This window comes from Ricinus communis, chromosome 1 (assembly GCF_019578655.1).
Source record: "Ricinus communis isolate WT05 ecotype wild-type chromosome 1, ASM1957865v1, whole genome shotgun sequence".
Taxonomy (NCBI): domain Eukaryota; kingdom Viridiplantae; phylum Streptophyta; class Magnoliopsida; order Malpighiales; family Euphorbiaceae; genus Ricinus; species Ricinus communis.
Genome location: NC_063256.1, coordinates 21049285 through 21064569, shown reverse-complemented (window position 1 = coordinate 21064569; position 15285 = coordinate 21049285). Strand labels below are relative to the sequence as shown.

General features: G+C 35.9%; 1 protein-coding gene across 1 annotated transcript; it reads right to left on the bottom strand.

Moving 5' to 3' along the window:
* Positions 1-6757: 6757 nt before the first annotated feature.
* LOC8283709 (NAC domain-containing protein 91) lies at positions 6758-9438 on the bottom strand. The gene is made up of 6 exons (XM_015720600.3): positions 9083-9438; positions 8715-8992; positions 8401-8622; positions 8005-8328; positions 7445-7873; positions 6758-7359 (listed from the first exon to the last, which is right to left on the bottom strand). The coding sequence occupies exons 1-6, from the start codon at positions 9246-9248 to the stop codon at positions 7024-7026; spliced, it is 1755 nt and encodes a 584-aa protein (XP_015576086.2). The 5' UTR covers positions 9249-9438; the 3' UTR covers positions 6758-7023.
* Between the last annotated feature and the right edge of the window lie 5847 nt (positions 9439-15285).

Genomic DNA, 15285 nt, shown 5'->3' with positions numbered 1-15285 from the left:
ACACATAAAATTTTAGGTTTTCTTCCATTGCATAGCACATTAGATGTTTTGTTCAAAATAAATAGGTCTTTTGAAAATTCTATTGACTATAAAATAACATGTATTAACATCTTCCATCCAAAAGTATGTAGGAAAATTATACTCGTTGAGCATAGTCATAACTATTACTATAAGAATTCTATTTTTTATCTCTATAATACTATTTTGTTGTGGTGTTCTAGGGGATGAAAAGTCATGTGAAATTCTATTTTTCATCAAAATAGGTTTTAAATAAGACATTTTCAAATTCTTTTCAATGATCATTTCTTATTTTAGAAATACAAAAACCTTCTACATTTTGAACTTTTCTTGCAAAATTTTTAATGGCTTCAAAAGCATCATTCTTATAAGCTAAGAAACTAACCCAAGTAAATTTAGACTAATCATGTACAAGAACATATGCATAATACATTCCTTCTAAACTAGCAACTCTAGTAGGACCAAAAAATCTATGTGAATTAGTTGAAGGTCTAGAAGTACTTACAACATTTTTGGCTTTGAAGGATGCTTTGTGTTACTTTCCCATTTAGCAAGGTCCACAAGTCTTGTTCTTTGGGAACTTGACCTTTGGCAACCCAATTATCAATTCATACTTCTTGAGGCTATGAAGGAGTTCCATGCTTGCATGTCCAAGCCTCCTTTGCCACAACCATTGCTCCCAGCTAAGAGACACAAGATACTTAAAAGATTCATTAGCAATTTTATGTAAGTTAATTGTGTAGGTATTGACATACCTTTCTTGTTTAAAGATTTCCTTGTCACTCCTCAAGGAAGTGACTTGGCAACCCTCAAAATCAAAGTTAACTTTGTCACATAATTAACTTACACTCATAAGGTTATGCTTCAAACCATCAATGAGAGGAGAGTCATTCTTACCTATGGAACCAATACCTACAATCTTACCCTTGGCATTATTTTCAAAAGTTATATTTTCTCCATCAATTTCCTTCAAGTATGAAAAAAGATTGGCATTTTCGGTCATATGCCTTGAGCATCCGCTATCCACATGTCAATCACTTCATTTCAAGCTTGACTTAAAGCATACCTATAAGAGTAAAATTAAGTGTCTTTCTTTTTTGGTATCCAAACCATTTTGGGTCCTTGAGGGTTAGTAATGGAGGTCTCTCCTAATTGGAGATGTGCCTTCCTTATATGGTAAAATACATTTATGTGCCCAACCTTCATACAATACTGGCATTGAACATTGGATTTGAATTTCGTTTATTCACATGCCTCTTTGCTTGAGGTTTAGGTCTCAACACACTCTTAAATTTATGATGCATACAAGATCATATTTTAGGTATGTGGTTAGGAGCATGCTTCTTGTATATGTGTGCATGATTGATTCTTTTAGGCTTAGTCTTTGGAAGGTGTGGAGCTCTTTCCTTTCTTTTAGGAATTGGAGCTTTGGTATGTGCCTTAACCTTCTTTTCAACACACTCAACTGAAGAGGTTTGTGGCGTTGAAATCTTTACAAACTTAGATATAGAAGGAGATGAGGTAGATGATGATGCACCATTAAAGCCTAACCCGTATTTAATCAAAGGAGGCCTTTGAGATACAATTAGTGTATTCAAGGCTTCCTTTCCTTTATGAAACTTTAAAATGGAGCTTCTCAATTCCTCAACTTCCACATTTAACGAATCATGTTCTTTTGAAAGAGATTTTAAAGAAGATGTTTGAGATGAAAGCTCATTCAAGGATTTCTTCAAGTTATCATTTGATGAAGCTAATAAAGAAACTTCTTTTTGAAGCTCATTCAGATCTTGCTCAAACTTGGATTATTTTACTTTGTAAACCTTTATTTTCAAGCGTATTTTTGCACTTTAAGTTCATGACTTTAAGTAACTCATCATCATCCACACAATGCATGTCATTTTCACAATCAATGCCATCATAAGAGTGGGATGTGGAACATACCTCATTAAAGTCATTCTACTGCTATGAAGCATAGGTTGGTCACTTCTTCATTTTCATCCTCACTTGATGAAGAGTCATTCCATGTAGCTTTGAAGGCTTTCCATTTTTTCCTTTTCAAACTTCTTACTTTTTTCCTTGAAGCTATTGGCCTTGATGTGCCCTTGCTTCCCACACCCATAGCAAGTAGATTCATTTCTTTCTCCTTGCTTTTTTTGAAGCTTAAGTTGGAGTTGGAGTTGGAGTTGGAAGATGACTTCTTGAAGGGCCTATTCTCCCTCTTTATATTCTTCATTATCTCTTTAACTCTCCTTGAGAACATAGTTGATTCTTCATTCTCATCTTCATTAGACTCGGATGAACTAGAGCTTTTAATCTCTTGTTGCTTGTGGAGCTTTTTAAAGCCAAAGGCTCCCTTTTTACTTTCCTTTTTTTTCTTGCTTTTTCTCTTTATTAAGAGCCATTTCTAGGTAAAAAGCTTACCAATAAGCTCATCCATTGATACCTTTTCCTAAGTCTTCATTTGCTTCTCCAATATACTATAATCCTTGAGTGGTAGAGACTTGAGGATCTTGTTGTTGAATCAATAAGTTATAGTGGTTATCCAACTTTCTTAAATTATTGAAGACGGTAAAAAGGTGGTGTTATCATTAGAAATTGGAGACTAGAGTTATATAAAGCCAGATAATGATAAGGTTTAACTGGCTGTAGAATCGGAAGACGAAAAGGAACTGTAATCCTAATGTCTTAGGAAAATTGCCCAAATTTTTTTTAATAAAATATTAAGTATTAAAATGAGCAACAATGCCAATGAAAAGCAATGGTGAGGGGTCTGTAAAGTTGTACTCGCACAGGCTCAGCCTGAGCACGTGCGAGCTCAACCTAAGCTCGCACAAGGCTGTCCAGGCAGTGCGACCTATGACCTCACGCGTGCCCAAAAGTAAGCTCGCGTGCACTTGACTTGAACTCGAGCAACTCCAATGTGTACGCGCGTAGGTCGAGTAGTTAACTTAGGGACATGAGCTCTGCATTCGACCTTCCGTACATTCGTCCTTGAGCTCGTGCATGTCCAGCCTGAGCTCGCGTGAGCTCAGACAGAGGTCAGCTCTTAGCTGACGTGTCACTCATCCATTGGTTGTCAAGTTTAGGCGGGGTTATTTTCCTCTAATAAGGGGACAACACTTAGCAAACCCTATAAAATACAAAAGGAAACTTTGTGTCAAGGGTTGGAATTTTTGGAATTTGAAAGTGTGTCAAAATGTAAAGATTTTTTTTTAAGGAAAAAGGGTTTTCCTTAGCTTTTAAAACTTTTTTTATTATTATAGAAATTTGTTTTTAAGAAACACAAACAAATTAATTTCTTTTCTTAGGGAATCTCCTCCATATAGGTTGCATCTTCTTTTCAAATTTTTGGAAGATTGATTTATTCTCAAAAAATAAAGGTAGCCACTTAAGGGCAAAAATTATTCTTAATTCTGCTTTTCATATATTTCTCAAATTCATTCCATCTAAGTTTTTATCTTTTTGTTGCATTCAATACGTTTATTTGTTATCGCGCATTTGTTTCACTTCTACACATCACTATTAATTTAATTTTTGTTTATGCACCATTTTTATTTATTATAATCTTATTTAAGTCAGATATCTTCTGTTTCTAGGTTTTTGCCATCTTTTGGATAAGTTGAGCTCACATGAGCTTAACCTATACTCGCACGAGGCCAGCCCCTTTTCCCACAGATTTTTTATCGTTTCATGTATATGCTTTTGTGTTTTGATTGAAACGATGTCGTTTAACGGCCATAGGGACCTGAACCACTAAGCTCGCGTGAGGTCAGGGAGCCCAAGGCCTTAATCTGAAATCGTTTAGGCCTTTGAGTTTTGTTTGGATATTCCAAGGACTGCGCTCTAAGCGCGCACGAGGTCACCCTTTGCTCACGCAAGTCCAGTGACCATTTGAACCTAAACAGAGACTTCCGGGGTTAAACGACATTGTATTGGTAGTAATTAGAGTTTTCAATCTATTCTCATGTGAGCTTGACCTATGCTCGCGCGAGTTCACTCTCTCTCCTTCTTAAACCAATGGGCTAGCTTCAAAATAATGCTATAAGCCCCTTTCGCATCCTGAGGGACTAACCTTGCGAGCTCAACGTGTACTCAAGCGAGGTCAGCCTCTGTGATGAGACAGAAAATATTTTTAAATTATTTCATTCAGTTGCTTTTTTAAGCCTATATAAGCTAGTACGAATTTCTATATAAAAGGAGTGGTTGAATATTGACTATTTTGGAGTTAATTCTCTTCTTTTATTTTTTATAAACTTGGTGAATTTATCAAATGAAGGCTTGGTATTTTACAAACTTAATCTAAACTTCTTTTTTTTTATGTTAAGCAGCTTTTAGTTTTTTATAATTAAGGTTCTTATGTATAAGTTATTTAAGCATCTTGTTGGGAGTTAGAGTTGCTTTGCTTAATTAGGTGAACGATCCTTGGTGAAGATATCAACATTGAATACGGGTTTAGCACAAGTTAGGCACATTTATATCACGATGTATACCCAGCATATATTTTTTTTTCTTGTTATGATTTTATTAACTTTTTTTTATATATAATACTGAAAATATATCTCAAAATCCTTAAATTAGTACAATAACTTGTAGATTTTATTTATTCATCACTAGTAGGATCAATCCAAATACAACAATATTTTATAAAAAAACTAAATATATATTATTATGTTACAAAAACTAAATATATATTATTGAATCTAGAAATTTTTGAAAATATTCAAAGTTTAACTTTATTTTCTAATATTTCTTCTTATCAATGATGATTTTAATGCTAAAATCATTTTTAAATCAATAGTATTGGTCAATTTCTTGTGTTAATTGATTTCAGTAATAAATTTTCGATATTTAAATTTTGAATATTACATTTTTTTACTTGAGTTTGATTGTTTTTGTTATTTGCTTTTGGTTTCCTTTGGAAAAACAAAATTCAAGTATTTTTTTCAAATTAAATTCGATTTTAGGATATGTTTATAAATAAAATTTTGCTTGGAAGTATTTTTGTTGGCAATATTTTTAGGGATATCTTTGTAATTATTTTCTATTTTCTTGGTATTTACATTAAAAAAAAAACCCTAACCGATACGCAAAGGGGTCTTTTCTTGATGTTGCCTACGCCTCAAGCAAATGTCTCCACGCATTCAACGCCAACGATAACCACTGCATGAATAAATTTAAACTGTTACATTGGAAGGATTGGATAGAAGTGATAACACTGGCAAAGTTAAACACCATCTCTTCCCTCGCAACCTCTTAATTTTAACTCATATCCTCCTTAAACTTGATCCAACCTTAACTGACAGAATTTCTTTCCTCATCATTCTCTTCCTGCATGTCACTAGCCTGAAGGTTATGCCCAAAAAATACCATTCCAAATTGCTTAATCTCCTTTGCTACAAGCTGCCTTAAACCTCTTCGTGCCAGTTAATCATCTCATCATTATTGAATCAATTGCTATCATTTGTTTCTGCAGAGCCCTGCTTCAATCTAGATTCATCCCTTGAACAGAATGCAGTCTACCACCAGCCCGACTCCAGAGAAAATCATGCTCTGCAATTAATTAATAACCAGAAATCCTCCTGGACATGCCTGTTAGGCCAAAACCTAACAACTGAAGCAGCAAAAGGCATCCCTTTCATGCAAGTCCACCATCTCGAGCCTGTATCGCACTAAACAAAATCTAATTTCTGATCCCTGCAACCCTGTTAACCTTGCCTAGCAACTACATCTTATCGCTACAGCCCCTGGGCTACTTTGAATCAGAAAGGCTACCTTGAATCAGAAAATGGCAAAGGAAACGCACACTAATAATAGTACTATACCAGCATTAAAACATCAAAGTCCTGCCTTTATGTAGAGCCATATTAACTCCCCAATTGATAATTGAATTTCGCATCCACAGACCTAACTTTACCAAGAATCTCCTATTGTCTACCAAGAAAAAGTTTGCTATCCATACGCTCTCCGCAGTAAGACCTGAGGTACAGTCCGATCTTTGCTTATACTATCCTCTCCCTGCACTAGACAAAGAAGCTCCCAGCATTGCATACCTGCACCATCTCACAAGTGGTAGATATGAAAACGAAAATTCCATAGCTACTTCTCTAAATAACTTTAACACCCACTTTTCTGATGGATGAGATTTCATTATAATCCACCCAACCAAACCCAACAAGATAATACATATACATAAATTAACAAAAGGGAAAGGTAAACGCGTTAACAGATGCCAGAGAAGAATTCCAAGTGTAAACACCAGCAAGCCAGGAGAACCAGATAAGTACACAACAAAATGAGGGATCACATCACAGAGAAAGTAATTCACTGACAATAGTCTTAGATATAACTTTGATAAAACAAAAGGCTGATGAGCATAATGCATCCATATAACTACCAATTAAAGTATATTGAAAATAGTCAACCTCTGCAGCAGGAGAAGATTAAAAACTGAAAGACTATGTTTGACTTTGATGTAAAGGACTTTATGAATATTTGAGGAGGCCCTAGTTTGAGTCTCTGCAAACCTCTGACTTTTAGCTCATTAGGAATATATGGATGTGCCAAGTTTCAAGAAAATAGAGCTACAGATGTAACTACTAATATAATATAAAGTCAATCTGCATAGGAAACAATGTTTAACATACCATTCTATGGAGCAGGTAATTCATCCACTCATGGTTTTGAAATATCAGATAATTCAGCTAGACTGTAAATTATTACTTATTTTGAAGCCCCATCAAGAATGAAATTTCTCAATAATATTATGAAATTAAGCTCCCACTGCCAAGAAATACATAAAAGCTCAAAACAGCAAAGTTGTCATATATAGACAGCAAAACTCGGCACGAGCGTATATTTAACTAACTAATTTAGATATACATGAATACTAACCTAGCAAGTCTATCCCTGTAAGCCTAATTAGTAATCACGCCGCCACCTGCCACCTCCACCCAACCCCTAACAATAATAATAACAAATAACACTAGTATAATCGGGGATACAAAACTACAAGGGGATGAGGTCCCTAAGCGGCTTCAAAAATAGGCACCGCCATATACTCGCTAAGATCAGAAGCAAACTTAGTAACACAACTACTCTAAGCATAGATTTGGACCACATAGGGTGATGGGTGGAAGAAGCCTTCAAGGGGATGGATGGAACCTTTTTGGACACAGCATTGCTCCTCTTCCTCATGATGTTTCCACTGTTAGATGTTATTTCTTCAGAGAATTTAATGTGTTCTCTAGCCTCAGAAACAGAAGGTTTCTGGTGTTTATTTCCATCTATGATACTAGAGCTACCGACACTATGAGAAGTATCCTTTTCTGTCACTTTCACCTCCTGCACATTATAATTCAATGATATTCAATATCCACATCTAGATAACATCATACCTTTTAGTCAACATGGCTTGCGAATTTCTCACCTCTAACACAGTTTCTTCCAATATGTGTTCTTTCGAGATAGAGCTCCCATCTATTGAGATTTCACCAAAGCAAAGAGGCTGGACTTGTAATTTACACTGCAGACGCAATCTCCTTGATGCAAGACCTTGTGTAGCAGAGTTTGAGAAAATTGGTAAATTTTGTGCATTCCGAGCCCTAATCCTGATTCCAGTTCCAGGGCTTTCACTACTTCCAATTTGATTCATAGGGTTGCTCTCTTTGGAACTACTAAATTGGTCTGCAGCAGAACTTGATGCAAGATTTTGCTTTTCGTGGCATACCGAACCCAAATTTCTACTAAGGTCATAAGTTGCTGTTCTGTAATCTCCTGGAGTTGTCTCAATGTGTAAAGAAGGCTTCCTGTCAATATCATCCTCAGTCCAGATAGAACTTTGCAACTCTTCCTCAAGCTGTTGAGGTTGAAAATAAACGGTGAATACAAAATGCAAAAAAATTAATTTTAAGATGCTTAACGATGACAAAAACAAATAACAAGACTCACAGAACCACATTGAACAATTATTTGGTTATGTCCACTTACCACAATTTGGGTCCTTTTAACATCTAATCCACCAAAAGCTTCAGAATCCTCATCAAAGGCAATGGGGTTTATACAGCCAGACTCGTCAAAAGAGTACTCAACTGGCTGCTGAAGGATGTCATTCAGGAAATTAGTTACATAGGCAGCATCCGTTTCATTAGTGCCGCCATTATTGTTATGGTCGCCCAAGTCATTGCCAGAAGTGTAATAGGTTGAGCCCCCTTCTGCTTGCACCTGCGCATGAAGCGGAGAAAAGAGCTTGTCGTCTAGTGGGCCAGGTGGTTGGATAAACCAATTTAAATCTTCTTCCAACTGTGTATCCTCCTGAGGAATTAAAAGAATAAGTAACAGAGTTTTAGTTACCTGAAATAACTATTAAATTGAAACCCTCCTCACCTCAAGGACAGCTAAATCGGCAGTTTGATCTCCTTCCACAAAAGCATTGGAACATTCATTTGGGGTATTTACTTGTGCCAATGCTAGGTCTGATTCTGCAGCTTCTAGAGAAGACTGGGGTGCAGTAGGAGACAAAAGAGTAGTAGCTTCATTCTCATCCAAGTTCAAATTTTCAACAGTGTCATCTTGTTTCTTAAATAAACGACATATCACAAAAGGGTTCTGCATAAAACAGTCAGAAAATGGTAAATAAAATAATTTTCGATTGTCAGATAAAGCAACAATTAACTAACAAAATAGAGAGAAAATGCCACCTGGCCAGGTTTAGTGCCGTCAAGATCATCTTCAGTAGCACGATACTCGTGAATAACCCAGTGAGTTCTAGTACCTCGAGGAGCCCGTCCTGTGTAAAAAACCAGTGTTTTTTTCATACCAATCAAGGTATTTCCCGATTTAATTTTTCGATCTTTTCCGGTTGCTTTCCAATACCCTTTGCTCGTTGCTCTGTTTAATCTGTGCCCATTTGGATATTTTCTGTCCAGCGGACAGAAAAAGAACCACTCTTGATCATTCGTTTTAATGATCGACATATCTATACACAGTGCCCGAATCAGAAATCGAAAAATAACATAATTAAAAGGAAGTGACAGAGAAAACATAATTAAAATAATTAAGCACCTACCAGGCAAATCCCAGGGCTCCCATTTGCAGACATCGAGCTCACGGATGACTCTAACATCTTTATCATTACCATTAATCTTTAATCTCAAGTAGAAATTGACCAATTCCTCGTCTGTTGGTCTGAATCTGAACCCCAACGGCAACGAATTCAATGACAAAACTGCCATATGATATTCACTTCCACATAAACAGAAACAAAGGAGAAACAGATACCCCAAACAACAATCTTATTTTGAGCTTTGTTAAGGCAAAACACTTTTCTTAGGTAAAAGGATGGCCCATATGATACCTTTTATCAATGACTGGAAACAACTGAGAAATGATCTCAAGTATCCTTGCGGTTTTTTTTTTTCCTTTTCTTCTCAAAAACGCGTTTTTGTGAGATATAAAAAAAAAAAAATCATTCCCTCGTATATACCGTGTATCCATGTAGTCAACCCGCCCTTGTTTTCTTATTTTATTCCAATATTGCCATTTGTTGTACTCTAAATTCCTCTTATGCCCCCGAACATTTTGCCCAGCAAGTCATGGGACCTAGGAGAAGTATAGGGGTATATGAGAAAACAAGAGTAACGAACGTGAGAAGTAACAGCGAATTGTGTATTGACAGGTACGAAACATGCATCAGCTTTAAACTGTAGGGTCCACGCGTCTGACGTGGAGCCATTGTAGATTAACTTTAATTTAAAAATGACAAAAGTTAAAAAGAATAAAAAGACAGGAAGTCCTGGAAACTTACTTGGCAAGTTCCGCGGACTTTTATGCGTTCCTACTCCCGTAATTGTTTTGGAATTATAATTTGCTTAATTGCTTAGAAAAATAATATAATTCTTTACAGTCTAGTAGACCTAGCCATGGGCCGGAATTCAATCCGAATCGGATTGATTTTTCAAGAAAAATATTTTTAATTGAAATAATAATTAAATTATAATATAATCAATACTTTTACTATTTATTGTTCCTATTTTTTTTTTAAATATGCGGTTGGTATAATTATAATAATACAAATAATATTAAAAATATTTGATGAATAAAAAATAAAAAAATTAAAAATTAACAATAATAATAATAATAAATAAATTCATAAAAGAAGAAGATAATTCCTCCAAATTCCATAAAGATATATAGGTATCTTAATTTTTTATAAGAAAATTAAATTAAATCTTTTTAATTTTTTAAAATTAAATGATATATACTTTAATATGTCTGAAGCGGATGAATCAAAACTGTAAATTAGAACTGGCCGGTTCCGAACCGGCCTTCAATCTTCCAAGATGCGATTCTAGTCCGATTCCAGTTTCTATTGAACTATGAACCAGCGGTTTCTGAATTATGGCCACCCCTATAATTTAGCTCATGGCTTCAATCTTTTCCAACTAAGTTAATTTTTTGCTAATTTAATAACATACTAATATACTTATTTTAATTTGAATGATTAATTTGGTTCCAAAATAGCTGAGGTATCATTTTTCAATAAAAGAGATAACAAATTTAAATTAACAAATTCAGTTGTTGATTCATTATATTTTTTAAAAATAAAGCATGTAGTTTTACTTTTTCCTATTTTTATCTTTCTTTTTCCTTTTCTATCCGCTAATAATAATCGAACCGAGTATACTGAGTAAACCATATTAAGTAACTTCATTTAATCTCGTCCATATCCTACTAGAAATATTTGTCTTACTAAAAGACTAATTCTAAAACACAAGATGAAGATGAAGAGGTCAGGAGGTGACTGGAGTTGGATTACTTTCAAGTATGAAAGGTTATCCACTTTTTACTTTATATGTGGGAAACTTGATCATTCAAAATTGCTTTTGCGATAAATTATTTGATTTATCATCAAGTCAGGTTGACAAACTTTAAGACAACTGGCTTCAAGCTCCAAATAGGAGGCAACAGCCTCAGATTGAGATAAGTGGTTTTGATATTGTGAGCGACCGGGATCCACTACCGGTCCGAGGTCTGCTCTCTGTACTAGTCCCATTTCGAAATGAGTTGTTCGGTTGAAGATCCTGACGGATTACGAGATAGCCTTAAGACCAATCGGAGAAGGAGTCGCCACCCGATGAGATTGGAACAGTTTCGGGAGTGAGGATGACGACTGTGTACCCCTTGCGGAGAGCCTAAGTTTTTTCCTCCATAAAATTATAAACTCTAAGTTCTAAAAGTTAGATGCGGATATGGAAGATTTACAAAAGCATCCCTATCCACCTACGTGGTGAAGCCTAGCCTCCACTAGAGCAGACGAGCATTTGCCTATCCTAAAAACATTATCTTAGCCTATTTTACCCTATATTCATTTTTACACATCAACATTTTTTTATCTTCCTCAGCATGTGAGATGAGATATCAGAAGATTAACCTAAGGGGGAAGGTATTTTGGTACCTCGACTAGTCCTAAACAGGAGGCACATTAGTGCCTTTGCTAGTCTTAATCGGGAGGTACTTTGGTACCTTAGATTTTATTATCTTCATATGTGAAAGGTGACTGAATCAGAATCTGGATTTATTACCTAAGTCTAGGTGTCAGATTTATTTTATCTTAGGATTTGAGGTGAACACATAATATACCACAGGGAGCTTATATTAGTAAGCTTGATTTATTTTAAAGTGTCTCATCAATGCTAGATTGATAATATGAGATGTGGAATCTAGAAAGTAATAAGATAAGCATATAAAGAAGGGATTTGAGAGATCGGGACACTTGAGAGAAAAATTACAAACCACGATCTTAGGGCCTCAAAACAGATGAATATAAATAAAAGGCAACAAATAATAAATAGAGCAAGCAATAATAGAAAAATTAAATGGCAAAAAATAAAATAGAACGATTAAACATGTAATTAATGAAAATTTAACAAAAATTAATCAAAATAAGGTCTGGCAGACTAAGCTAGCGCGAAGCCTAAAAATAGCAAAATAATAGTTAGATCAGCAGAAACGACCAAATAAGGAGAAAGCAAAAAAAACAACAATGCACAAGGCTAGTAAGGTTGAACCCCCGTGAGTACAGGCCAAACCCGCGCAGATATAGGCTAACCCACATCAGTTCAAACTTCCAGAATTCCCAAATCGCCAAAACGACAAGAGAAAGCCAAAAAATGACAATGACAATGCACAAGGCTATTAAGGTTAAACCCGCACGGATACATGCTAAGCCCGCGCAAGTTCAAACTCTTAGAAGCTTGGAAGTGCCAAAACAACTGCATTTTATGTTAAAGATTTAAATCCAAAGGGGCTAGGTTAAACCCGCGCAGATATAGTGTTGAACCTGCGCGGGTATAGGGATAAACCCGCTCCTGTTCGACTTATATAGGGGAAAGCATATGGGTGTTACACCCCAAATCATAAAAATAAAAGAAATGTAATAAAATATGATAGAGAATAAAAATAAAATAAAGATGTATGAAATATCAAATAAAATTAGATTTGGCCCTCAAGTGGTGGATTTTGGTGAAATATTCAAATTAAAATGCTTAAAAGGAAAGAATGTGTGTAAAACTTGGAAAATACTAATTAAAGATCTTGATATGTGTATGGTAGTAGGGTTTATTCATGTTTCTGGTGTTTTGAAGAAGGAAGAGTGTAGAAAGAAAGTGGGGCTAGGATTTTTATGTATGTGGTTATGTGGGGGTGTGGAGTTTTGAGAATGTTGATTAGAGAGTGTGTGTGTTAAAAAGGAAAGATGGAGATGTGTTTATATAGGTTTTTGGGGTTTAAAATGAAGGGTTGAGATATGTTCTAGGGTTAAAGATTGGAGGTTGATAAATTCTTGTCTTGAAATGACATGATATAAAGCTGAAAAGGCCCTGCCCTAGCCTGAAAGTGCATTGGCTTAGCCAGAGCTCGCGCTAGCTTGGCCTGAACATGCGCGAGGTCAGGTGCGCTAGCTTAGCCTGAGCTTGCGCTGACTTAGCCTGATAGCTTTGCTCAAGTGTGGTTTTTTGGGTTCCATGGCTTTAGGGTTGATCCTTAAGGCTGTTTCCATAAATTTAACACACGTTATCCATTAAAGAGCATTCCACCAACTAAAATGACTCATCATCGAGTTTATAAAAATCTTAATTTAAAAAAATTTGGTACTAACAGTTTGTCCCCCTACTTTAGAAGAGGAATTTAAAAAAAAATTATTTTTACAGAAAAACACATTTTGAAAATGAGTTCGAACAAAGCATAAAGAAGCTTAGGGTTGGGGTGTCGTACCTTAATTATTTATGACACATCGGTGCGATATTGTCGTTTCAAGGTGCGTTGGTGTAATACCGTCATCTTCTTGAGCTGCATCAGTGCGATACCATCTTCTTCTTGAGGGTGTGTCAGTGTAATACCATTGTCTTCTTGAGGGTGCATCGGTGTGATACCGTCGTCTTCTTGACTTGCATCGATTGGTGCATTAGTGTGATATCAGCGTCTTCGTGAGGGTATGTCATTGTGATACCGATGTTTTCTTGAGGATGGCTATTTGATGTTCTAGAGGCTAATGAGTCGTGGTCGAGTTGCGTGTTGTACCTGAACAAGACAATAGTGCCTTAAGGGAGGACTCTTTGGGCTTGATTAGCATTCCATATTGAATGAAGATAAGAGAATCAAACTTGGATTGCTTGGTTGGGTGGCATCCTGAGCTGCATAGATTGAAGCCCATGTCCGAGTAATAGGGAGCATTAAGCATTCAATCTTCATGGTATCTTTGGTGTTCTGCATTGACAGGTTTATTCATGTATACATGAGTCTATTTTAATTTATGCTTGATAGGTTTGCATTGAATTAGGTGGGAGGGCACCATCACAAAGAGCCTAGCACTTTTGAGTGCTTAATGGAGACTTGACCTTCTGAAATCTGTCCTTATTCCAGCTTCCCAACACTTTGGTCAGATCCTTACTACTTCTAGTGGTATGAACACCAGTACTTTGGCAGTAAACCTTATAACTTTATTGATGTATGTCTGATGGGATGCAGTCATATCCTGCTTCTTTCCTTGGCTACTCAGTTTTTGGTTTGATGAGTTTGGGGACTATGCTATTGCCTAGCAGGCGCTTGTGTCTTTCGAGCATGGGAAAGAGATGGGGCAGATGCCTTTTACAGGCATTTATTTATGAGCCATACCCTCGTTTCTTTTCTTCTTTTTTTCCCCTTAATTTTTGCCTAGATTGCCCTTTTCAGGTTTTTGATCTAGTAAGATAGCTCGCCTCGATTGTTACTTAGGTCGCCCTTTTTTAGGTTTTCGACCTAGCAGGCTAGCCTTAACTTTTGCCTAAGGCACCTCTTTAGGCATTTTCAACTTAGCAAGCATCTTTTTTTTATGATTTTTTATTTTTTATTTCTCCTTTTTCTTTTTCTTTTTCTTTTTATTTTTCTGAGGCATGGTTGTACAAGGAGTAGGAGTTGCTTACCCCCTGATTGCTTCTAACGATGATGGCTTCTTAGTTGTTGACACACGTTGTTGCTTCCTGCTATGTCTATTTGCTAGACATTCCACACTTTTGTTAACTGAACATTTTGAGGATTATCTCATAAGCATATTGTTATTCAATGTGATGTCATCATACAATTTGATTCAAACATAACTGCCGGCGGGTCCAAGTGCTTGGCCGAACTCTTGTTGTCAGCCAGCCTTTTTCTAGCTGACTATTTTCTCTAGAATGCCTTAATTTTGCCTAGGTCCCTTTTTGGGGGCATTTCTCTTTATTTTGATTTTTTTTAATTAGGCGTTCCTTTGCTTGGCTTAGTGAACTTATACCCTTGTACAACTTATTGGCCTTATTATAGCCCTAGGGAGAGGTTTTTAAGTTGATGAGCGAAGTTTTCTGTTATGTTTCCATTGGGTTTTCCTTTTAGGGATCATAGCCATATTGGTTGGCTTAGGCCTTTTATTTTCTATATTTTCTTATTTTTTAGGCTCATGCCCATTCTTGGCTTGACTAGCTTGGTGTAGGCATGGGTTGAAGTTTAGACTAGGTATGTCTCTTAAGGATTCCTGCGAAACAATTTTGTTCCTTTACTCCTTATTTATTTATTTTTGTTATCATGCTTTCCTCAGGAGTTTAAGCAGGCTGCAAATGTGACCTTAGTTATGATTAAATCAAATGAATGATATGGCATAGAATCATAATATGCAAATAAGATAGTCACAAAAATGCTTAGTTAACAGTAGGTAAAACATCTGTACAAATAAACAAGACTGATTGTCTAATGCATTATGCT

Excerpts from the sequence above, each read along its gene's own strand:
- LOC8283709 (XM_015720600.3), bottom strand. The coding sequence starts at position 9,248 with ATGGCAGTTTTGTCATTGAATTCGTTGCCGTTGGGGTTCAGATTCAGA. Across the intron at positions 8,993-9,082 it reads GGAGCCCTGGGATTTGCCTG|ATATGTCGATCATTAAAACG; the intron begins GTAGGTGCTTAA and ends CACTGTGTATAG. Across the intron at positions 8,623-8,714 it reads ACGGCACTAAACCTGGCCAG|AACCCTTTTGTGATATGTCG; the intron begins GTGGCATTTTCT and ends TGTTTTATGCAG.